This window comes from Dermacentor variabilis, chromosome 9, assembly GCF_050947875.1.
Source record: "Dermacentor variabilis isolate Ectoservices chromosome 9, ASM5094787v1, whole genome shotgun sequence".
NCBI classification, from domain to species: Eukaryota; Metazoa; Arthropoda; class Arachnida; order Ixodida; family Ixodidae; genus Dermacentor; species Dermacentor variabilis.
This window is the reverse complement of record NC_134576.1, coordinates 100,753,585-100,778,437: the sequence shown is the minus strand read 5'-3', so window position 1 is coordinate 100,778,437 and position 24,853 is coordinate 100,753,585. Positions and strand designations below refer to the sequence as shown.

Below are 24,853 nucleotides of genomic sequence, written 5' to 3'. Positions count from 1 at the left end.
CTTCTGCTGCACTTTTTAGCATGTTTATTTTCATCTTATTTAGAATGTTTCATGTGCTTAGCATAGCTTATATTTTGTAGAAATGTCGGAGTTGAGCACAGGCTCTCAGGTTTCTTTTTTGTTTCTTTTTTGTACCTGCTGCTTTTACTAAGCAATGCTTGTCACCCTGTACCTCCTTAGCCGAGCGCTTTTGGATAGTTTGTTCCTTGGTGAATGAATACAAAAAGAAGCATATGACAGAATTCTTAGACCAGCATCATTCTTAACTTTGATAGCAAATATATAGACAGTCAAGGCGCACTTATGCCATGCCGTCACCGTTGGCGTCCCCGTAATGTTCCGTATAAAGTCCAAGGGGGATAACATTGTCGCCGCGCGCCCTATGCTGCATGTGCGAGGGAAGGCGTGCGCGAGTAGCCGACGATCGGCGATTCAATATCACGTGCACAAAGGAGGAAAGCGGAGAGGAAGCGCGCCGTCGTCTGTCGCGCGCAAGGTACCGTGGGGGGGGGGGGAGGACCCTGGCGGCGGCGTTGTACTCTGTCCGCACGTGGTCGCGCGGGCCGAAACTTGAAAGCGATCTGCGTAGGGGGCAGAGTCTAGGTGCGCCGACGGCTCATAGCTTCGTGCGTGCTGTGTCCTCGCGGCTCCGTTTGCGTTCAAGCGATAGGCAACACGAAGGTCACTTCGCTCGCTGCTGCTGCCGCGCTTCCTCGCGCCAGCGTTTTGACAGCTAGTGTCCTCAGTGATCGAGTGCGACGTGTTCATGTTTGCCTGTGCGAGCTGACTCCACGCTTGCTGATTTTAGTTTATACGTGAATTCTTACAGGTTTAGACGGACGATAAGATACTATCCTTACTTTGTGTGACTGTCTGCTAATTCGCTATCGAAATCGGTTCTTCCCCTTTTGGGCGAAACTGCGACTTTTTTGCTAACAGCTAGTTTTGAAGAAGCCTTGGTGCACGTTTTGGAAGACCATGACTGAACGTATAAAACCGGCGCTCTCCGAATTTCTTATTTCGGCAACTCACTGTAATCACCTCGTATGAAGACGCATATTATGGAGGCATATCTGAGCATTGTAAATACTGATTATCACTCGTTCTCTTTACGATGCGTTTCGAAAACTTCTAAAGTGTATCTCAGTCAAAGTTCAGCAGAAATGATGGGCAGGTAAATGCACTGTTAGAGGTATAGCCCCAACGGTGCCAATTGCTCGTTAGACCTAGAATTTTTTAACTAATATGTGCACGATATTACTTCGTACTATAGACTCAAGTCGATTGTTAGGTGCTTAACAGTTAGAATAACATGCCCAAGTTTCAACTGAATGCAAGGTTTAAAAAATTTGAGTTACTGAGTCAAGACGATTGTGCGGTCAGTTCACGAAAGTTCTTTTGTGCCATTGTGCCACTTCCACCTAAAACGAGCGTGACAATGAAAGGTAGGTTTAAATTTTTTTTAAAAATCGCATGCTTTTCCTTTATGGGCTACAAACCTGTGATTTGCTACAAAAGTGAAGGACCCAAACTAATATTAGAGGCAGTATTAGTGAAGATTATAAATGTCAGCTCTTCGGGAATTAATTACGACTCATATGGACGTCAGTAGGCTTCCGACGACTAGTGATTAACTCTAGCAATATTAAAGCCCTGCTCACTGACTTTCCAATTATTTACTTTCTGATGCATTTTGCATTTGCGTAATTTAATGCAATCTCAGTGCTCCAAACATGTCCATTCGGACGTTGCTGATTTGCAGAAATCAGCAACGCCCGAATTTCGCATTTAACGAAAACGAACTTCGCGAATGACTGGAAATCTTACATTACGCCAGATCAACGTTACGGTACGCTGAACTACACCCTTATAGTTGCGACTAGAAATATACCCACGCACTTCATATCAAGGATGACATAACGTTTAAGGCTGAGCCACCTCTTCGAAGCCAATGGGGCACGCATTGAATCCCGCAGCTTTTCTTAAAGCTGTATCTTGAGGGCGCGAAAGCGATACAAACTGTTTGCGACGTTGCCCAAACTATATGCTACAGAATATCGTCACGCTGTCGGGACGGTAAAAAATGAGACAGTGCTAAATATGGTACAAAAGCAAAGTAACTCTGCGTTGCATGAACGTGGTCAAGAAAGCAAGTAACACTAAAAGCACAATGAAGCGAAATTTTCGGACAATGCATAGAAGCCTTTTTTTGCAATATATTTCTAACAGTGTCGTGGCGGGTGAGAGTATAATTTCCTAAAATGAAATACTGTATGATGATGTTCGAAGTAAGCTGGAATATTTTCGTTGGAGCGCATCCTATAATTATTTTAACTGAAGCCACTCAGCGCTTCAGGCATACAGCACATGTAATGAGAACCATACGAACAGCAGCTCCTTCCATATTCTTCTACAAACTATTGGAAAAATGGTTTGGTGGGCTGGCTAACCTTTTCTCTGGGAATCCTACCAAAATCAATTGAAAATAAATTCAGGGCACACAATGTTGGATTTTCTACCAAAATTTGAGTAAAAATGCTTCAAAATTTATGCTGCTGGCGCTAGTTTGAAGAATCCTACATGGACATGTTTGGAGCACTGAGATTGCATTAAATTACGCAAATGCAAAATGAATCAGAAAGTAAATAATTGGAAAGTCAGTGAGCAGGGCTTTAATATTGCTAGAGTTAATCGGTAGTCGTCGGAAGCCTACTGACGTCCTTATGAGTCGTAATTAATTCCCGAAGAATTCCCGAAGAATTACTAAGGTAATCGCAAATAGAATCAGGAACACCTCAGACTTCTGTCAACCAAAGGACCAGGCAGGATTCCGTAAAGGCTACTCAACAATAGACCATATTCGCAGTATCAATCAGGTGATAGAGAAATGTGCGGAATATAACGAACCCTTATATATGGCTTTCATTGATCACGAGAAAGTGCTCGATTCAGTAGAAACCTCACCAGTCATGGAGGCATTACGGAATCAGGGTGTAGACGAGCCGTATGTAAATATACTGGAAGACATCTATAGCGGCTCCACAGCCACCGTTGTCCTCCATAAAGAAGGCAACAAAATCCCAATAACGAAAGGCGTCAGGCAGGGAGATACGATCTCTCCAATGCTATTCACAGCATGTTTACAGGAGGTATTCAGAGACCTGGAGTGGGAAGATTTGGGGATAAACGTTGATGGAGAATACCGTAGCAACTTGCCATTCGCTGATGATATTGCCTTGCTTAGTAACTCAGGAGACCAATTGCAATGCATGCTCACTTACCTGGCGAGGCAAAGTAGAAGGGTGGGTCTGAAAATTAATCTGTAGAAAACTAAAGTAATGTTTAACAGTCTCGGAAGACAACAGCAGTTTACGATAGGTAGCGAGGCACTGGAAGTGGTAAGGGAATACATCTACTTAGGGCAGGTAGTGACCGCGGATCCGGATCATGAGACTGAAATAAGCAGAAGAATAAGAATGGGCTGGGGTGCGTTTGGCAGGCATTCTCAAATCATGAACAGCAGGTTGCCACTATCCCTCAAAAGGAAAGTGTATAACAGCTGTGTGTTACCAGTACTCACATATGGGGCAGAAACCTCGAGGCTTACGAAAAGGGTTCTGCTGAAATTGAGGACGACGCAACGAGCTATGGAAAAAAGAATGATGGGTGTAACGTTAAGGGATAAGAAAAGGGCAGATTGGGTGAGGCAACAAACGCGGGTAAATGACATCTTAGTTGAAATCAAGAAAAAGAAATGGGCATGGGCCGGACATGTAATGAGGAGGGAAGATAACCGATGGTCATTAAAGGTTACGGACTCGATTCCAAGGGAAGGGAAGCGTAGCAGGGGGCGGCTGAAAGTTAGGTGGGCGGATGACATTAAGACGTTTGCAGGGACAACATGGCCACAATTAGTACATGACCGGGGTAGTTGGAGAAGTATGGGAGAGGCCTTTGCCCTGCAGTCGGCGTAACTAGGCTGATGATGATGATGAAGGTATTCTCCATCAACTTTTATCCCCAATTCTTCCCAATCGAGGTCTCTGAATACCTCCTGTAAAGACGCTGTGAATAGCATTGGAGAGATCGTAGCTCCCTGCCTGACGCCTTTCGTTATTGGGATTTTGTTGCCTTCTTTATGGAGGACAACGGTGGCTGTGGAGCCGCTATAGGTATCTTTCAGTATATTTACATACGGCTCGTCTACACCCTGATTCCGTAATGCCTCCATTACTGGTGAGGTTTCGACTGAATCGAGCACTTTCTCGTGATCAATGAAAGCCATATATAAGGGTTCGTTATATTCCGCACATTTCTCTATCACCTGATTGATACTGCGAATATGGTCTATTGTTGAGTAGCCTTTACGGAATCCTGCCTGGTCCTTTGGTTGACAGAAGTCTGAGGTGTTCCTGATTCTATTTGCGATTACCTTAGTAAATACTTTGTAGACAACGGACAGTAAGCTAATCGGTCTGTAATATTCCAAGTCTTTGGCGTCCCTTTTCTTATGGATTAGGATTATGTTAGCGTACTTCCAAGATTCCGGTACGCCGGAAGTCATGAGGCATTGGCTATAGAGGGTGGTGATTTTTTCCAGAACAATCTGCCCACCATACTTTAACAAATTTGCTGTTACCTGATCCTCCCCACCTGCCTCCCCCCTTTGCATAGCTCCGAAGGTTTTCTTTACTTCTTCCGGCGTTACTTGTGGGATTTTAAATTCCTCTAGACTATTCCCTCTTCCATTATCTTCGTGGGTGCCACTGGTATTGTATAAATCTCTATAGAACTCCTCAGCCACTTGAACTTTCTCATCCATATTAATAATGATATTGCCGGCTTTGTCTCTTAACGCAGACATATGATTGTTGCCTATTCATAGTTTCTTCCTCACTGCTTTTAGGCTTCCTCCGTTCCTCAGAGCATGTTCAATTCTATCCATATTATACTTCCTTATGTCATCTGTCTTACGCATGTTGATTAACTTCGAAAGTTTTGCCAGTTCTATTTTAGCTTTAGGGTTAGAGGCTTTCATACATTGGCGTTTCTTGATCAGATCTTTCGTCTCCTGCGATAGCTTACTGGCATCCTGTCTAACAGAGTTACCACTGACTTCTATTGCACACTCCTTAATGATGCCCACAAGATTGTCGTTCATTGCTTCAACACTAAGGTCCTCTTCCTGAGTTAAAGCCGAATACCTGTTCTGTAGCTTGATCTGGAATTCCTCTATTTTCCCTCTTACCGCTAACTCATTGATCGGCTTCTTATGTACCAGTTTCTTCCGTTCCCGCCTCAGGTCTAGGCTAATTCGAGTTCTGAACATCCTATGGTCACTGCAGCGCACCTTGCGGAGCACGTCCACGTCTTGTATGATGCCAGGGTTAGCGCAGAGTATAAAGACTATTTCATTTCTAGTCTCGCCATTAGGGCTCTTCCACGTCCACTTTCGGCTATCCCGCTTGCGGAAGAAGGTATTCATTATCCGCATAATATTCTGTTCTGCAAAGTCTACTAATCGCTCTCCCCTGCTATTCCTAGTGCCTATGCCATACTCCCCCACTGACTTGTCTCGAGCCTGCTTCTTGCCTACCTTGGCATTGAAGTCGGCCATCAGCATCGGTTATTTTGTTTTGACTTTACTCATCGCCGATTCCACGTCTTCATAAAAGCTTTCGCGTCCTGGTCATCATGACTGGTTGTAGGGACGTAGACCTGTACGACCTTCTACTTGTACCTCTTAATATGTTTCACAACAAGACCTGCCACCCTCTCGTTAATGCTATAGAATTCCTGTATGTTACCAGCTATATTCTTATTAATCAGGAATCCGACTCCTAGTTCTCGTCTCTCCGCTAAGCTCCGGTAGCACAGGACATGCCGGTTTTTTAGCACTGTATATGCTTCTTTTGTCGTCCTAACTTCACTGAACCCTATAATATCCCATTTACTGCCCTCTAATTCCTCCAATAGTACTGATAGACTCGCCTCACTAGATAACGTTGTAGCGTTAAACGTTGCCAGGCTCATATTACAATGGCGGCCTGTCCTGATCCAGGGATTCTTCGCACCCTCTGCTGCGCCACAGGTCTGACCGCCGCCGCTATCAGGACTTTAGCAGATGCCACCGCATAGAGCGAGCAGGCAGCAAGCGTCATAATGAAGGCGCGATCTCGCTAGTTTGGCTTGAGATCAATGATCTCGTTTCTTTTAGTGATAAAGTAAAATATGGATTCAGTAAATATGGATGGAGATGGCATGTCTCTGTGAATGAAGCAATCCTAAAACATCGCCTAATTGTTGCAGCTACCCTGTTATAAAGACAATTCGTGCACATTTTTATTGCAACGCCCTGTGTAGGCTTGATAAATATGATAAACTGAAGTAAAACTGCTGCTGTTGCTTATAGTTTAATTTACCAAAGGCAATTCAATATAAGGTATTTATTGATAGGAGATTAGAATAGTTGCTCGAAAGATGCCTGCCTAAAGAACCCACAATGTATATACTGCGATCAACAAGTCTCCCCAACAAAACTTTTAAGGGAGTTGCGGAACGTTTCCTCTTTGAGACTAAATCTCATGCTCAGTGTTGAAATGCACACGTAAGTAACACTGTAAGTACCAGTTTGCGCAATGAATTTAGCAGTGTACGGTGTAGTTCTTTAGAAAGATACTTGTTTGTATATTAACAAGTGTACCGGTGAATATTTTTCAGCGACTACAAAAGCGACGTCAAAAAAGACGAGTAAGTGAAGGAGGATGGCCGTACTTCTCGAGGGGTTTATCTCTCAACTCTGCAGTTTCCTGTGAGCCAGGTAGAATCGATGTTGCATAATCGCCGACGCGTAACGTAGGAATCGCGCATTCAAAACTGAAACATAAATGGCTGAAGTTTAGTTCATGTGAATAAAAATACCATGTTTCTTCAGTGGCCTAATTCCACAGGCACAGGCCACGTCAGGCCTCTAACGAGTAGTCTCATACCACATTTTTCAGCTTGCTTCGCCGAGCACGAACGTTCTAAAACAACTAGAATGATCTGTTCGACAAGGTAGATATTGCCCTAAATAACATGTGCACACCAACTCGCACTGGAAGTTGTAAAAGTTTTCATTGCTCGCGAGATAGTTCTTGGGACCCTGTACTTCGAGCCTGAAACGTTGTGCAATCTAGTGTGTTTGTTTTAAGGAGCAGTCACGCAGCGATCAATACTTAGATATTTACAAAAAGGATGAAGGCCGAACGCATCGTTGTTACGTTAATATTTTTTTACCATGCAAACTTTCAATTTACGTTATCGAGCGCAGTTGCTTTTGCCACACGATGTTACTCGGGCTGGCGTTAAGGGCCCTCGCCTGTTTAGTGTCAAAAACTTCCATGACGTTTTCGCATCGCTCTGTTCCAGCTCCACCGACAACTACTACGAAAGGTCAGGAGGATCACCACAATTTTACACTTTGTGATTGCTTGGCCATCGAGTACTAGCGGAAATACAAAAAAAGGAACGAAAATGCATATTTCGCCTGCTTTTTTTGAAACCTGCCGAAATACATTGACAGGATAGTAAGCACGCATGGTCGCTTTCTGATCAGTTCATATCAGTAATGCGACGAGTCAACTATCTACTAAGGCAAAAAATAACGGAGGCAGGTAAATTTAAAAAAAAATTTCTTCGTTGACGTAGTGTGCTTTCTCTATGTTACGGAAAATAAGACTGGATAATGCACCAGGGTTGTGCGTTAGGCTTTAGTAAAATCAATATTTCCCTCGTGATTTTCAGTTCTGCAAATGTGTCTGTACTGCATGCCGATGATGGTGTGGGCCGCAAACACCTGGCCACGTGCTGAAAATAATAGTTAAAAGGAAGCTTTAGCTCGGGCCCAACTCCGACGCGGCCTATTGAAATACATGTAAAACGCAAGAACGTTTTTCTGAGGTAACCACTGGACCGATCTTAATGAACTTTTCTTGCATTTGAGAGAGGAAGTTAAATTTTAGTGACTGTTGGAAGCGGAATTTATATTTAGGGCGCGAAGTTTGTGAAAAGCATTTTCAAAAACTGAGAAGTTCAAGAAAAAAATAAATAAACGCTCGAAGTTTCTAAATTAACAGCTCTGCATCAAAAACAGATATCGTGGTTCTGTAAACGGCATCCATTACATCATTCAAGGCGGACAAACTTAACCTGTCTAGTTACAGCTTACGTTAATTCGTTACGCTGTGTACAAGGTTTTTGCAAAAGCTGTGTTTCCATATCACAAAATTTTTCTTATGTTCATGTGTAACATATCAATTTTGTCCGCTTAGATTTACTATTAGATTAAATTCAGAGAATTTTGATATGATTTGTCATTGCTGAGTTATAGTGTTGTAAACTTGATAGTTTTGTTTTCTGAGAATTTTTGACTTTTGCCAATTGTTAATAAAAAAATTGCCGACGTAAATAAAAAATTCGGAACGAACAGTCACTAGATTTTAAGTTTTTCTGTTATGTGCAACAAACTTCACCAAGTTTTGTGCAGTGGTTGCCGAGAAAGGGAATTCTCCTTGTACATGTATTTAGATAGGAGCACCCGAGCTAAAGCTTCCTCTTAAGCTCCTTTCTCTAACTGCGATACTAAATGTTGCTTAGCATAGCAATGTTCCATTTAGAAGGAAGCTGCTAAGCGGTTCAGCTGACAGTCGAGATTTAGCGCAGGCAGTCATCTCTATAAAAACATACCATATACTACAAATAATATACAATAAAACACACTACAAATAATCTGTGTTTGCCACGAGGACGTGCAGTGATCGACATCAATCAATGGAGGGGAGTGGCCACATTCGTCGTAACATCCTTATGAAGCGAACCGAGAACGAATCCCAGGAAGAGTGAGGCGCTATTAATCGGTTTACAAATTGCAATTTCTAAATATTTAAGGAAGAGTTTAAAGTTGCGACAAGATTTGTACACCCCACCAGTAATCTTGGAGCAAATTGGAGATACACGACCGGTGAGTGTCGAATGTAATGTATTTTCTTATTTTTGGCCCTAGGTGAAAAATAAATGCTGCGCGGTAAAAAAAAAAGCAGAGAGCTGCTATTTACGTAAATTCACGCATGCGTGCAATGTCCATCACAACTGCACGTCTCCCTAACTCAGGACTTGACCCACCGCGCTAGTTCAGTGACGATGGAATGGTGCTGTACTGAGCTCGATGTAGCACGTTTGATACCGGCCGTGGTGGTCACATTCCAATGGGAGCGGTATGCAAAAAAAAAAGAAAGGAGAAAAAAGAAAGCTCGTGTGCTGTGTATTGGGTGCGCGGAAAAAAAAAAGAAAAAGCCGGCAAGAAATTTTCGAGGGTGACCCCCTTCACCTTACCGGCGTGCTTGATAACGGAATCATTGCACCCGCTCGTAAATCCCCAGAATTTGAATTTAATTCAACTGAGAAGCTTGCGTATGAGGGAAAAATAACTGCTTTCAGTCGTCTAGCGCCCCATACCTATTGCAGCAATGAAACAAATATTGAAAATACATGACCCGAGGCACCTGGGTGCTGTACTGTTTGAAAAAATGCGGTACAACGCTGCGCATTGTTTTAGAAGGATGCAAAAGTGGCGAGTGTCGCCAAACAAGTTGTCCTAGCCAAATCGAGAGAAGCTCGTATACGGGATTCATAAAAGCGTGGAATTCTTGAAGGACAAAACGTCATCGAACGGATGTCAACTTGCCCTGAGCGTTTGCTTAGAAACTGGGGTGCCTGTGCGAAACACTACGGATATTCTAAAGCAGAACCAATTTGGTGCGGTCTTGACTAGCATAGATCCCCTTCGTTGACACTCCTATAATTATTGCAATTTCCTGTATTCGGCAATGTTGAATAGAGAATTCTCAAGTTAAATACAAATTAAATGGCAAGGACTATTCCGTTCGTATCAGAAATTTCAGCTCGACACCCCTGTAGTCATAAAATAGAGAAAGCGGACGTGCAAGGAAAGCAATTTTTTCTTCGGTTGGTGTCCTACTCCTTACCTTCGCATGACGGCATGTGATGCTGTACAAATAGAGCTACAGCGATAGCTGTCCTCCCTTATAGGTTCTTAGGTATTTGTGTGGTTTGATAAACATTGCCGTGGGAGAATTAGCCAGCTCCTCTCACGAATTTGGCGGCGGATGCGGAAGGTACTTCAAACTAAAAACTTCAGGCAGTACTAGATCTAGGAGCAGGCATCTGGTTTTTTGTGAAGAACGTAAATGTAAATGCAGTTCGCGTTAAAATTTTGTCGTCAACGGTCCTCGCAGTAAGCATGAACGACGTTGAGAAGGGTAGGTGTGCGTAAAAAAAAAAACTTTCAAGAAAGACCAAATTTCGTAAAGTGAGACATGCATTGCGGAGCTGTATCGTCGAAACCATTTTTTTTTCATTTTCTCAGCAACGACCACGACTACAAAGACGACTAGTAAGCATTGCTTTTCTCTTCTCTGTATGATTTTGCCAAAAGTTAACAATGTGCATAAAAAATATAACAAGATGGCGTTTCAATATTCTTTGCGGAGATGCGATAGCTAGTTTGGAGTGTTCGCATGGAGTGTGTCATCGTAGAATGACAATGCATTTCGCATTTGCTATAATCTAGTAGTCTGAATAGCGCAAAAATTGAAAAAGAAATATTAAGATGTTATATCGTCCACCGCCGCTGAAAGCGGGAACGTATCCATGACGCCCACCTGTCCAAACGGTGGAAATCTCTAAAGAAAGCAATGTTTTCGGGAAACTAATATAGATTTGCACTCCTGCCTGCAAACTTCAGTAGCTCACTTTTTTTCTCTTTATTTTGCGCAGTGTAAACAAATGTCCAGTACGTTCAAACGAGCATTCAGAATTCCACGAAAGGTCTCGTAAAGAAAGTAAATACATCATGAGATTTCTTCTCATAATTCCACTCACATTTCCTCTTCTTTCATGGTTCCTTATATTGTTTCATATTTCTACTTGTTAACCACACAACAGCTTCGTAATATTTCGTCATTTTCAGCACCTACGACAACTACAAGTAAGTTGCGCAAATTGGCGTGTTTAGCATTTTCGCGTTCTGCTTCCCACTCTCTCGCTGTTTCTCTATCGCGGTGCTCTGAACGCGGTATGATTTTAACACAGGGCCCTGTAGGACTATCGCATACGAGCCTCTCTTTTTGCCTTGCCCATTATGTTTTCTTTCTCGTTTTTTTAACTGTTGCTTTCCTTTTTTCCCCGAATGTTCTGTAGATCTGTCCAGCTCTGGAAATTCAAATAACCGCGACACCCGACAGCATACATAAGCCAGTGATCCGCTGCCATCCAGTTCCTATCTCTAGCGAAAAACCTAGTTTCGTTAGGCGGTACTGAGGTTCAGCGCGGGCGCCTAACTAATACCGCGTAGTGAAGGCCACTCTACTATACTCGCTGGAAGGCAGAGGATCAGAAGATATTAGATGACAGGCGAGCGCTCCTAGCAAAATTGCTTCCCAGGTTTCTCGCTTCCAAGTTTCCAAGCTTCTCGGAACTCTTAATTTGGGCTGTTTCAAAAGTGCAGCAAAAAAAATATATATATACATCGGCCGTGAGACGCAGGACGACAGAGCGGTAACGGCGGTAACAGATATGCAGAATATTCTAAAGTGTTGTGAAATACTGCGCAAAAGTTAGGAGCGGCGTTACGTAAGAAGTTATTCGCTGTGCGCACAGTCAGCAAAGCATGCGTGGATCCGGTGGCCTTTAATGGTGCTTCTTTTATACAAATGCCCGAGACAAGTTCTCCTACTTTCCCGCTCGGACAGGAGTCTAGCACCGCTTGCGTTTATCCCCAGTGACACTAATCCGTGTACCGTTGCTCTGACAGACGCTGTCGCTTTCGTAGGACAGACGCTGTCACTTTGGTTTTGTTTGACGAACCGAAAGGTAACCTCCGCGAATGGCAAGTGGATTTGGACATGTCGCATACGGAGATATGTGCGCGCGCGTTCGCGCATAAAACGCCAACGTGCTGCAATCACAAAAACCACGATGACTCGGAATCCAGTTGCACAATGAGAACCCAAACAAGCTCGTTGTTGGTTGTACAGCGAGAATGCGCGATCTGCTTGTCCAGTTAAACGCCGAGCTGAATGAAAGTTTCAGCTCGGCGTCAGCTGCAATTTTCATATTCATATACGTGAGAAACGCAACACCGCTTTCGTGAGACAAGCGCTAGACGGATATGAAAGTAATTTGTTGCATTTCATAAGCAGTTACAGAGAAAGGGCAGTAACTGTGGCATGGAGAATTTTGATTTGGGATTTCATAATGTCTACGAAAACTGCCGGAAGTTGGTAAGTTTAAAGGAAAACTTGAAGCGCGAAGTTTAAAAGTCACGAATTGCGAACCAAAACAGATGTCGCAGTTTTGTGTAACTGCGTCTGTTAAAACGTCTGAAGCGGGCTTAAGTCAAGTTTTTATAATGCTTACGATGCTTTTGCGAGAACCTTTGTCACGAATTAGCCGCATACCTAGGAGCAGTACATATAATGCGCCAATTCAGTCCGCTACTGATGTCTTAATCAGGAAATTTGACAGAATTGTGACACTGGTGATTACTACTGAGGTACGCAGCTGAACACATATCTTACTTGCTTTATTTACACTGTTTAAATTCTTCAACAATTCTAGTAAAACCGTTCCTGTTATAACTGAAGAAAGCCTTCCTACAGTCAACAGTTCTTAATTTATCTTTTGTCTTTTAAATGCAAGAAACGTAATTAAGTTTCGGGCGCTGTAAGCCGAGCAAAGCGGTTTCTCCGATCCCATGTATTTAGATGGGAGCTCCCGAGATGCAGCTCCCGCTTAAATGCATAAAACAAATCTTGAGGCTCACGCAGACGCTGGTTAAACGAGCGCGATTGTGTTCGAGGGTCCCGAATAGTGGGAGTTCACGCTGCTCCGCATCGTCAATCAGTAGTGAACGCTTTTTTCTTGTGCCGCAGACAACATGATACTCCTAGCACCCATCTTGCAATGAGCTCTTCGAAGAGAGAGAGAGTGGGGGGAGGAATTTCTTATAAGAAAAAAAAAAGCTGAGAGGTAGAAATAAACAACGGTGCTTTAACCTGCTACTCAGTGTCGGGGAAGGGAACAAAAGGAGGGGTAGAAATTCAAGAAGAGGAAGAAAAAGATGTAAAAAAATGAGAAGGCATAAACAAAAATAAAAAGAACCAAAGGAATCCGAAGCGGTTATCACAGCTGTAATTACAGTTGGCTATCTCTCTCAATCCGAAAAAGAAGAGAAAGAAAAGCCTTTATCGCATTCGTTTCCTGGCACGCCGAGTAATTTGACCACGTAACTGGAAGAAGGCTGAACGTCAGAGACAACTAAGAGTTGGCGGTTGTCGATGCGTGCCAAATATTCATCCATTGATTGTCGTTTTGGCATTTACCGCGGGCACGCAATGCTGTGTGACGTTCAGCGGAACCACCGCTCAACATCGTGTAAAACGCTTGGCTCTTTATTAAAGAAACAGTTATTATTTTTCCCGACTTTACATTCGGTTGAGCACGAGGCTGAATTGGTTTAACAAGCAGGCGACTAGTCACGTTGATGAAGTCGACGACAAACAAATATTGGTCTTCTGGCACCACTCCCCCTCTACGTAAATTGGTCCCGCTGGTAAATATTGACGAACGATAGAATACACACGCCGCACGCTAGGCTTGAAAGCTTTAATATTGAAGCGTGTTCTCGTGTACACAGACTGTTTACTTCACTGAGAATTCGCCATCGTTACCGGGCAGTGCGCCAAGTTCAGTAGACAAATCATCGTTGCACAAGGCCTCGCCTCGACACCAATTTTCTTGCTGAACATTTCAGCTTCCTCAGGTTCAACAGTTTTGCTTCTATGTAAACGCGCTGCGCCAGAGCGACCAAACATCCCAGTACTTTTTCTGACGCAAATCAGCAAGAAGAAATCAGTGTTATGCACCACGCTGTTCGCTTTTACTGATCGCATGTTTTAATCTGTAAAACATGAAGCATGCAAAACTAGTTATACTTGCCTCGTTGAACGTTTTGCCTTGCAGCCGCAGTGACACAGTCGGCGGCAACCGCAACTGATATTTGAAATACCCAATGCTAAAGCTGTCGCACGCGCTATACTAAAGCTGTCACATGCCGGTATACACCAGTTTCGTGAACTGAATCATATTATTGGGAATGAACGTATGAGGCTCATTCTAAAGCCCACGCAGACAGTTTGTTGCAACGGAAATTAAGTAAATATGTTTTTAGGAACATAGAGCGCTTTTCGTTACGGTTTGTGATTTTGTGTACAGCCAGGTTGCATTCTTAAACATTCTGCAGCGGGAAGCTTATGATGGCGAAAAAAGTAAAATGAGTGGACACACTACACGCTGTTGCCGCAACCTCTATGCTAACCGATAGGTGAAATGACACAATGAAACTATTTCATCGTTACAGGTAGACGAGGAAACTAATTGCTAAATAAATAATGGCTATATTACTACTTCAAGAAAACATTGCGTTTTAATCAGCAATGTACTCTTCGAGGCGAGATATCGTCCTTTGTGTGGGAGGGCGTTCGAGCTATGTCGAATTAGGCTTCAATATGACAATACCACGATGTCTTGATAAAAGAAAATATAATGCTGAAAAAAATGCGAAACACACATACACATGCACACACACAAACGAAAGCGATTAATAAATACGACGATCTTAGTCGCCCACAATATATCGCAGCTACAATGACTCCGCTGTGGAAGAAACCGCTGCTCTGCTCATTCGAGGCCACGCTCAGCCCAAACCTCACGTTCCCCGAGGACGGCCTGTGCGACATCAACTTCTTCCAGGCGCTGGAGGGGAAGCACACCTTCCTGAAGGATAAAGGCGGAGAGCACAACGCGGCGTTCGACGCCTTCCTGGCGAACGCAGCCAAGCAGAACAAGACCGAGCACGGGGTCGGCCTCGACTACAAGTGAGCGGCACTGTCTTGCATTCCTGTACTGTAGCACTGTAGCACTGTAGCACTACTTGCACTGTAGCAACACGCACGCACTACCGGGAAGCTTCGAGGGGAAGGAGCCGAGATGTAGGATGGACGGATAGATGGATTGGTGCTATTGAGCGTCCTCTTTGAATCGGGGTGGTGGGTTGCGCCACCAAGCTATTATTCATATTCTCCCTAATCTCCTACCTACCTCTTTCGTAAAAGTTTCTGTACCACTGCTGGGAAGTTTGTTTTTTATACGCCTCCGTTGCCTGAGCCATGGTCTCCCTAAACTTTCCTCCCACCAAACCTCCTCCCATCGCCACTAACTAATATTTATTGTGGATATGTTCGGGTGCATAGAATGCGGTCATAGACTCAAGTACAAAGGCGCTGACTGGGGTGAAACATGAAAAAAAAAACGAAAACGAGTTGACTGTGAGTAAAAACTTGTACGCGCACAAAAGAAACAGGCACATACACACGCTCGCATGCGCGAACACACCCAAACACACACAAAAAAACACCCAACCCCGTTCTCTCTGTTTCTGAGAGCTATAATGAGCTTCCAAAAGACCGATCTTGTTCGAATGGTCGGAGGGAGGCAATCCGGTTACACTCGGATGGTCCTTTTCGCTCGCCCAACTCCGGATCAGAGCACCGACTGGCGTTCCCGTTATTGCCGTCGGAGCAACTGATAAACCTGGTCGCTTTCCGGCCGCGCAACCCCCTTTTCCGTGGTTGCGCTGGTGAATGGGGACTCTCGCTCCCCTTTCGGCAATGACAACTATCATTGGAGAAAATTGTCACCACCGGCGGTGCTGGCCGCGTTACCGGAAGCTCCCCATCAGCTTTCACTTTCTTCCCTCTCACTGCTCTGAAAAGCAATCGGCTGTTCTGATGGCGCGAGATATATCCTGCTCCGATCGGAAGTGCCTTCCGAATCCGCCCACTCCGATTCAGACGATCGCAGCGACCATCCGAAGATACCGCAAAAAAAGGACTGAAATCAAGCAGAAGGAAGCTTTATAGTATACCGGCCCTCCGGTCGACTATCCGTCTTGAATTACAATAAATGAAAACGTGGATAACATCGCAGTCCCTCGATTCCACAGGTCACTGCGCTTCAGTAACGCTCAGTGGCGACTCCTTACCGAAAAGTTTTGTAACAGCCACTCTCATTGGCTACTCGAATGCGCTGGAATGAAGGTTTGTTACTCAAGCAGCCCGCTGTCGCAGGATCATCGAGGAGCGTTGTTGAAGTGCAGTTTATTCTGTAGCTGACTCTCAGCGCCGTGCCCCCCCCCCCCCACCCCCCTCGACGGATTAAAGGAGGTTCGGAACTTGAAGCAGTTGTGCACCAGGAGAACAAAAATGAAACAGTTTCGAGAAACCCTCGGTGCTAACTAACCACACTTTATTAACATAAAACTGTTGAGAATATAAACACTCACTAGTCAGCGCCGAGATGCATCTTTTCGCTCCTTTTTGCCGTCCTCGCCCAACGTGCTACGTCTATCGTACTGCCCGTAGCGAACTGCCAACAAGCCCGAATCGCCACCGTAGTGGGCGCTTCAGATCGTAATTAAATTCTGGTATTTACGTACACTAAACCAGGCTCAGATTACGAGGAACGCCGTAGCGCTAGATTACGATATAGTATTCACCACACGTGGGTTCTCTAAAGTGTGCTTATACATCTAAGTTTACGAGCGCTTTGTTTATCTTTGTGTGTATATTTTTTTGCATTTAGCCCCCATTGAAATGCGGGTGCCGCGGCCGGGATGAAGCCCGTTGCTTACAGCTCCGCATCGCAATGCAATAACCCCTGGGCTACGTAGGCACGTTAGTCTAAGTTAAAGCTCCGAGTCCAGGCTTACGTGCCATTACGGTTACTGAGTGGATTATCGATGAGGTCTCACTGGTCTTCCGTGTTTGCACCGTCTGGGCGTTTGCTGCGTGCGGGAGTGCCGTGTCCCCTTTGAGTGGACGCCGAACTCAAAGTAGTTCGTGCCACAGCGTATACGCGTTTGTAGATCGACGACGCGGCGAACTCAGCCTCCATCGTAAATTACCGACTTCGTTGCGAGCGAGTTGAAACGGCGCGTTCCCTATAGTTAGCGTCGTTAAGGGTTTCGGTAATCTTTAACTGCTAACGCAGCGAATGTGTTTGGAAAGCACTTCCGGCACAGCGCGCCGACAGGCTTTAGGGCGTTTGTTTTACACAGTGTAGTGAAGGAGATTTATGAGTGCCGCTCAACATTAGTAACTCCTATCTATAATAATAATAATAATATTTGGGGTTTTACGTGCCAAAACCATTTTCTGATTATGAGGCACGCCGTAGTGGAGGACTCCGGAAATTTTGACCACCTGGGGTTCTTTAACGTGCACCTAAATCTAAGCACACGGGTGTCTTCGCATTTCGCCTCCCATCGAAATGCGGCCGCCGTGGCCGCGATTCGATCCCGCGACCTCGTGCTCAGCAGCCCAACACCATAGCCACTGAGCAACCACGGCGGGTACTCCTATCTATAGGCACACTGGAGTGGACAAATAGGTATCGTGCATTGCGTCAAATTTGATGAGATTTGCAGCACTTAAAAAAGAAAAAAAAAGAAAGTCTAAGAATTTAGCGTGACGTGTTTTACAGCGAAGCTGTTTGTGGGACCGAAATTAATGGAGCACCTTATATGCATGTTTTTCGAGTATCCTGGGAACAATAAATGACCCTCACTTTGAAATGAGGTCCTCTTCTATCGATATGCGTGTTATACAGAAACGCGTAGAAAATTTCCTCGGTGTGCTGGGGCAGCAAATAAGATAGAAATTTTACACTCAAAGGTAGTGGGGACCATGTTGTGGGTGCACCCACATTATAAACAGCAAAGGCTAATTGGAAGTTATTACAAAAAGCACGAAGCGTCAAATTCACAACACTGTTCGCAATAATCAGAAAACAGTGCTAGAATTCTTTAAACTCAGTATACTGAGGCACCGAAAGTGGACAACATTGGTACGTTGTGCAGCCATGTTAATGAATAGTAATGTCTAGTAAGCCTATAGCAACTACACTTCTCGTCTACGCCGCCAGTATGTTTCAATAAATTTTGAAGATCTCGAAGTAAAAAAAAAAGTAAATTTGGCAAATGTGTAATTCAGTAATCAAAAACGCTATCACAAGCCTCTAAACTAAGCGTATCATTCCGTCTGAAGCGTTCAAATGCGTTGTATGATGTGTTTCAGTGAACTGTACCATTATTCCAGAAGAACGCGTGGCGCCTTGCACGTGCCCTTGCAACCTTTCTTTCTTAACTGCTGCTTTTGCACGCTCCACACTATCTTATTTCACTGAACACCGTTTTACGAGCTTCATAGAACTGGCTTGTGGGTCGAACTCGGGACTTCCAGAATGGCGCCCCTGTTCCAGATTTCTTTCACATTTTTCCCCTTTACAAAGCAAAGAAAAGAAATGGTAGGCGACCCTAATCTTTGACTGAGGTGTCTCTCAGTGGCATTCGAACGTCGGCGTTGGTGTTCGTTAGTTTAACTTTAGGCGAACGCAACGCACAAACTGAAGCCGGAGGAAACTGTTTTTCATTAATAAGCCGGCTTAGTATCATGCCACCTTCTTGTGTGTGACGTCACTAGTGACGTCATTGCTACCGCTTTCTGCTTTCGGTTTTCCAGTAATTTCACCAAAGTCGTGCTCACGTAGAGGGTCTCTAAATTCTACGATACTGTGCTTTGGTGTGCGGTGATCAGTGATTTCGAATTAATTATTATTATTCCAGATGCTTCACTAATTCAATTTGTAACTAAACTTATGCTCTGATATCATATGTATAAAGAAACTCATAAATTTTGTACTGTGCTCTTTTTTCAATTTTTTCTCATTTATTTCAAATTTACTACCCGGCCGTCTCCGGAGGTTAACCGGAAGTGCTGCGCAAGAAACAATAGTCAATCGAAGCTTGTGTCAAAAAGAATGTTTGGCGAGGAACAAGAAGCAACTACAACAGGGCCATGATGAGGTTCCTGCCAATGTATTCGCGTGAAGGACAACGAACATAGCGTAGTTTAAACATGTGCCTTTAAAGAATGATATTGTACATTTATTCAGGCAAAATGGAGGGTTTATTAGCCATGTGCCTGCTCTCCTAAGATCGCGTTTTACTTGAAATCGCATAATGCGTGACACACGCATAATGCGGAGGCTGTGAGTTCGGCTCCAGCCGGAGAAAGGTCATCTTTTCATCCAATTTAATTTCCCTTTTTCCTCAAATTTAAACTCCAATTTCAACCATCGGTAATTTCCCCGATGCCTTCCTTGGCTTCACTGTCTGTTGGCTTTATGTGGTCATGATCAACAAAATCGAGCCTCTTGGTTCCCTTCCCTCTCTCGTATATTCCAGTTTTGTAAACTGAATCTGAGTATCTAAAGCAGACAAATGTGTAAAAATAAGTTTATACTTTACGTGAAATGTTTAGCACCTTACAAGCTATTGCAAGAGTCCTACTCACAAATTATTCCTATATCTCAGAGCAACGAATAATAAATCAATTTTGTCTGCACTAGACGTCTTATCGCTTTTATTACTGACATATAGTTGTAAACTTTCTTTCTTCAATTTCTTGTTTTAATTCTGCTATTTTGAAGAATTTTTCGTAGAAGCACTGATAAAATAGAAAAGCCTATCTGCTGCCCACAGTCAGTGAATGTTAACTTTCACCTAAATGTGACAAATTGAATTAAAACCGGTGTAGTTGATTGATAGCGCAATGATTTCTCCGTTCCCGTGTTTTGAGATAATAGCTCCTAAGGTAAAGCATTTTCTTAAGGCTCATTGCAGCGTCGCATGCATGTCATATCACCTTTGAAGCATTGTAAAACATCAGCACTCTCGCTTCCACTTGATCGACAATGGGCGTCAAAAGGAAGTTCATGGCAAGCTCAAAGAAGGGAGTAAGTTGACAACACCTAGCTCGTTCTGGCGTGCAGGTTAATGCACTGGCCACAGGTGATGAGCTTCTTTGATTGAATGTCACTTGAGAAAATTTTATTCAGTCTTTATTTTTGCACTTTCTCGCAGCTACCACGGAGCCACAGGGAAGGTCTTGAAAGAGCCCGTAGCAACAAAGACCATTCAAGAACTTTGGGGAAAGAAAATCTACCACTGGGCTTACCTCAATCCTCAGGTGTACGATCTGACAGCTGACAACATAACGCATCTGTTTGAGATCTTGAAGGTAACTAAAGAAATGTTCACTTCGAAAGTATTCCTCATAATGGCACGTTTGAGGGTTAATTCTGTTCATTTTTTTAGCTTAATCGAATATGTTGAGCTTAACGAACATGTCTACGGGATATTTTCTCGACGCGACAAAGTGCAAATGAAGGCAGGCACAGGACAAGTGTAAGAGTTCTCCGTCTTACCCTTTCTCTTTATTTTTCTTTGTACACTCCAAGCTGGGCGCTTCTTAAACATACATGTTCATTTCTGTTTGCCCATTACTTCCGGCCGAGAGTATTGCTCTCGTAAAGGAAAGTTCGAAAGTAGCGCTACCACGTGGTCACTTCACGCTTGAAGCAACGTGGCGAAATTATACATAATGCATGTTTCCATCGTATGAAGACGCGCAAATCATGGCGTCCCCCCCCCCATTAGTTGCTCCCAAATACAACATAAATTTGTTATTGTGACAATAAAGTCTGGACGGGGACGTAATGCAATCTTCAGCGAAAAGGCGGCAGTCATATCACGGCTGTTACTGTTCGCTACAAGTGAGCCAAGAGGGCGGCTCACACAAGTGCTGATAAGCTGCCGAGATGTCGAAGATCGAACAATTTCATGGCGTGCAACTTAAATGGACACTAAAGGTTACCAGAAAGTCAAGTTAAAGTGATAAAGCAATGCTCTAGAACGTCTAAGGCGTCAATATAATCGCGAACAGAGCTTCAGTAACCGAGAAATTGAGGTAAATGCATGACACGATTTGAGACCCCCCAGCGACATTCCGGCACTAGCCCGACGACGAAAGCACTCCTCATAATAATTTTTGTCACTACACTCAACCACTCGTATTAAAAGAGATCATTTCATTACATTATAAGACGGAAGAAAATGCTACTTGTCTACTTCTATTCGATTCTAAGAAAAAATAACAGGCGGACGTTACCCTTGAGTAGCATGGGTGATCGAAAGGTTTCGTTTTCACTTGACTCTGCGCGCTCGACTTGGCGCCGCGCGCGCTTTGGAGTTTCAGTTTTTTCTTTATCGCGTCGTGCTGCGGTTGTCCTGCTGGCTCGCGAAACTGGCATTTGGAACAAGCAGCGAGAATGCCACGTCCATGTGATGTCGTGGGATGCGCGAACGGTCCGCGGAACTTGGCCAAGGGCAGTTGCAGCGGCGAATCCAACGTTACTTATCACTATGTGCCAGCGAGCGAACCCGTCCGTTCGAAGTGGTTAAGTGCCGTACCTCTGCCCGAGTGCGCTGGCAAGGAGCCGAAAAATCACGTAGTGTGCTCACTGCAGTTTCGTCCAGAGGATTACGAGTTCAACGCCGACTTAGTGAAGTCGCGTGAACTGCCTTTCAAAGCAGGCCGTCGTCGTAGTAGTACGCAACGACGCCAGCAGCGCGAGCCCTCAACAGCAGGTCACGTTCATCAGTGCGGTACGCGGACGCTTCAGAACGCATTTTCTCTTAAAGTAAGTCTCTTCTTCGCACGAAACAAGCGTTTCGAGGTTTCTGGTATGGTATTTCAACAGTCCACGTTGACTTAATATTTACCTTTAGTGTCCCTTTAAGGCCGATCCATACGACGGCCCAAATTGCTCTTTTGGACCGCGCTCCGCGCATAACGTGACAGGGCGTCACTAGTTCGTGCGGACCTGCCGTTGGCCCGCGCAACACCACGGCCCTCGCGGTCCAACAAATCGCTGAGGCTTTTCGCGCTTCAGTTTTGGCAGCGGGACACATGCAAACCGCAGCGATTTTGGCGCAGCCAACGAATGTTGTCCGGCAGCAGAGCGTTTTCAGCCAAATCCAATCTAGTTTTCGGCTCAGCAGAAGCCAGTCGTTTCATATTCGCCGTTGCGCGTACACCTACGCGCAGTAGATATATTTTTTAAACACCATGTCCTCTTGGAGTGACGAGGAGGTTTCTTATTTTGTATCCCTCCTTGAGCAGTTCCCGGCTTTGTGGGACTCGAGCCGGAATGATTACAATGATAACGCAAAAAGCGTTAGTGCAGCTGGTTGGTCTGCTCTGCCGTCTGCTATGGCGGTCCGCCGTTTGGATGTACTCTGCGCCGGACCGGACCGCGGCGAGCCTGACGTCGCATCACGTGACCGATCGGCCCGCAGACTTGGTCCGTCGTGTGGATCGGCCTTTACCGGCATCTCGCGATGACATATTTCGTGGAAAAATGGTTGACTCCTGCCAATATTCTTGAGTTCAATAGGCAACGTCAAGTCCAACGATTACAAAAGAACGACGTCAGCCCATAGAGGTGCAAGTTAATTACATTTAGAAACGGTGGCCATTTGCCCACAACGTGCGGCCTGCTGGGCATACTCATGATAGTGTACAGCCAGTGTTGACATTATTATGTTTACCATAGCGCTAACATTCCAGAGACATATGCCACAAACTTGTGCAAAATGCGCATTGATATAAATTGGTGTTGCGAAGCTGTATGAAGTGAGAGGCCGAAGGGCCATTGATGTGAGACATGGCTGCCTACATGTAGGCTGTTTTGGTGGCGTGTTTAGCTCTATCCGTCTTCACTTTGTGCTGTTGAATTGTATCAAAACAACTTGTGCATTACTGTAAACGCTGTCTGCCAGGAAGGATGTTGTATATATATATATATATATATATATATATATATATATATATATATGTCTGTGTGTGTGTGTGTGTGTGTGTGTGTGTGTGTGTGTGTGTGTGTGTGTGTGTGTGTGTGTGTGTGTGTGTGTGTGTGTGTGTGTGTGTGTGTGTGTACCGTTCGTATCTAGTAGTTGGCATCCCGTACACTCCAACCAACTTGCGCAGCAACGTATTTGCACGCGCGTCAATTGTTTATCGTGAACGTTCTTCCCGAGCCAGTCTCTAGTGCAACCTTATCGCTCAGCGCGAGACCCGTCGTTTTGTTTCGGAAGTTTATCGAACGTTATCGCTGGTTCTATCCGCGGTCGGCAGTGACCGGACCTCGTGCAATGAGGGTGTATAGGAGGGACACGGTTTGTGCAGCATATACTTCCCGGATGGCACGCAGGCACCAACGATTACGCTGGAACCTTCACCGAGTCGTGCATACATGAAATGCCCACGCGTTTGAGTCGCAGGTCCGGATTTCGACAATCGGCGAGTGTGCTCGTCGCTGGCACTGAGCTGTGCGCGTACTTGTTTTGCTGGCCACAGGTCCGCCCGATGAACAGTTAGTCCCGTGTCCTGCGTTGCGCCTCTGTGGTTGTTTCACCGTCACTGCGACGTGACAATATTCTACTCGTTCTACTCTATTTAGTATTTCCGTGCTCTTCATTTGTCCACGGAAGCGAACTTCTGTACCAGCGTACTCGTGAGTCAAAGAAATCAACGTAGAGTGCGCACTGCGCCGTGCAGTCGCCCTACGCATTCGAGAGCTTCAGACTGTTACGGAAAGAAGGCGCCGCGAAATTGAAATTTGCGCTATTTCCGTTTTCTCCTAACGTAAGCGGTCTGGTGTAAGTATACGCTTGTGGAAGGCAGATAAGGCAGTTCTAAAATAGAGACATGAAAGCCATAGAAAACAGCGTATTGGATCGTGAGGTAACTTGCACCCTTAAAATATGGACGTAAACCGGTATATAATTCATACCCTTACAACCTTTTCTCAGTGTCCTGCTCTCTTTCTTCACCGACTTTATCCTATGGCAGACTGTATGGTATACTTATTTGTTTGGGCAATTATAGTGATCAGCTTTCTTTCTGCACCGACTGTATGGCATGACCAACTGTATGGTGTACTTGCACGGGCAACTGTAGTGGTCTGCTTTTTTCCTGCATGTTCTGCATGGTATGGCCGACTGTATGGTTTACTCGTTGCGGCAACTGTAGTGGCCAACGTTTTTTTAAAACGCTAACTGTATGATATAATCAAAGGTTCGACGAAAGTTCGTCTGGCCAAGCATGGAAATGAAGGGAATCACGGTCTCTGACCAAGTCTGATGAATAATCTGACGTTTCGGAACCGCGTACGGGTTCCTTGTTCACTGAGTTGGACAGGAAATCGTCGTCACTTATATAGCCAGCACGTGACGTTATGACCGTGCGTAAACGGCAGGCATAGTCCTTTGTGTCCGGTTCATCGTAGCTGGCGTCGATTGAATGATTAGAGATTCTAGCAGCCGTCAGGATGACGCGTTCTTTTCTTTGGCAACAACAGTGGCATTGTCCCAGTCAATCTTGTGATTATGTTATTGCGCATGCTCGGCAATGGCGTTCATCGTGTCACTATTATTTTCTACGTCACGTTTATGTTCCTTGAGGAGCCTGGAGAACTACCCTGTTTCACCAATATATACTTTGTGGCAATCAGCGCATGGTATCCCATACACAACTCCTGGGAATGATTCAACAGGTAACCTGTCTTCCACATTCATGAGCTGGTTCCGGAGCTTGATGGCCGGGATGTGGGCAATGCGCAAGTCGTAGTTTGAAAATACGCGCGACAGTGCCTCGCTCATTCCTTGGACGTAAAGGATGGCTGCACGTGCACAGATTGTCGCGTTGTTCTCCGAGCTTGGCTCTAATATCCGCTTCTCGGTCCTGCATATGAAACGACTAGGGTAGCCGTT

At 44.7% G+C, this 24,853-nt stretch overlaps 2 protein-coding genes across 2 annotated transcripts in view; both read left to right on the top strand.

Annotated features, from left to right (window-relative positions):
- Positions 1 to 6,750, top strand: part of LOC142558470 (uncharacterized) — a 30,992-nt gene extending 24,242 nt beyond the window's left edge. The window contains exon 8 of the mRNA XM_075670602.1: positions 6,721 to 6,750. The gene's annotated coding sequence lies outside the window, so the exon portion shown is untranslated. The remainder of the gene's footprint in view (positions 1 to 6,720) is intronic.
- A 4,283-nt stretch (positions 6,751 to 11,033) lies between these two features.
- Positions 11,034 to 24,853, top strand: part of LOC142558469 (uncharacterized) — a 55,793-nt gene continuing 41,973 nt past the window's right edge. Inside the window, exons 1-3 of the mRNA XM_075670600.1 lie at positions 11,034 to 11,047; positions 14,762 to 14,996; positions 20,102 to 20,258. Of these exons, the coding sequence (XP_075526715.1) occupies positions 14,767 to 14,996; positions 20,102 to 20,258 (387 nt within the window). The 5' untranslated portion in view covers positions 11,034 to 11,047; positions 14,762 to 14,766. The remainder of the gene's footprint in view (positions 11,048 to 14,761; positions 14,997 to 20,101; positions 20,259 to 24,853) is intronic.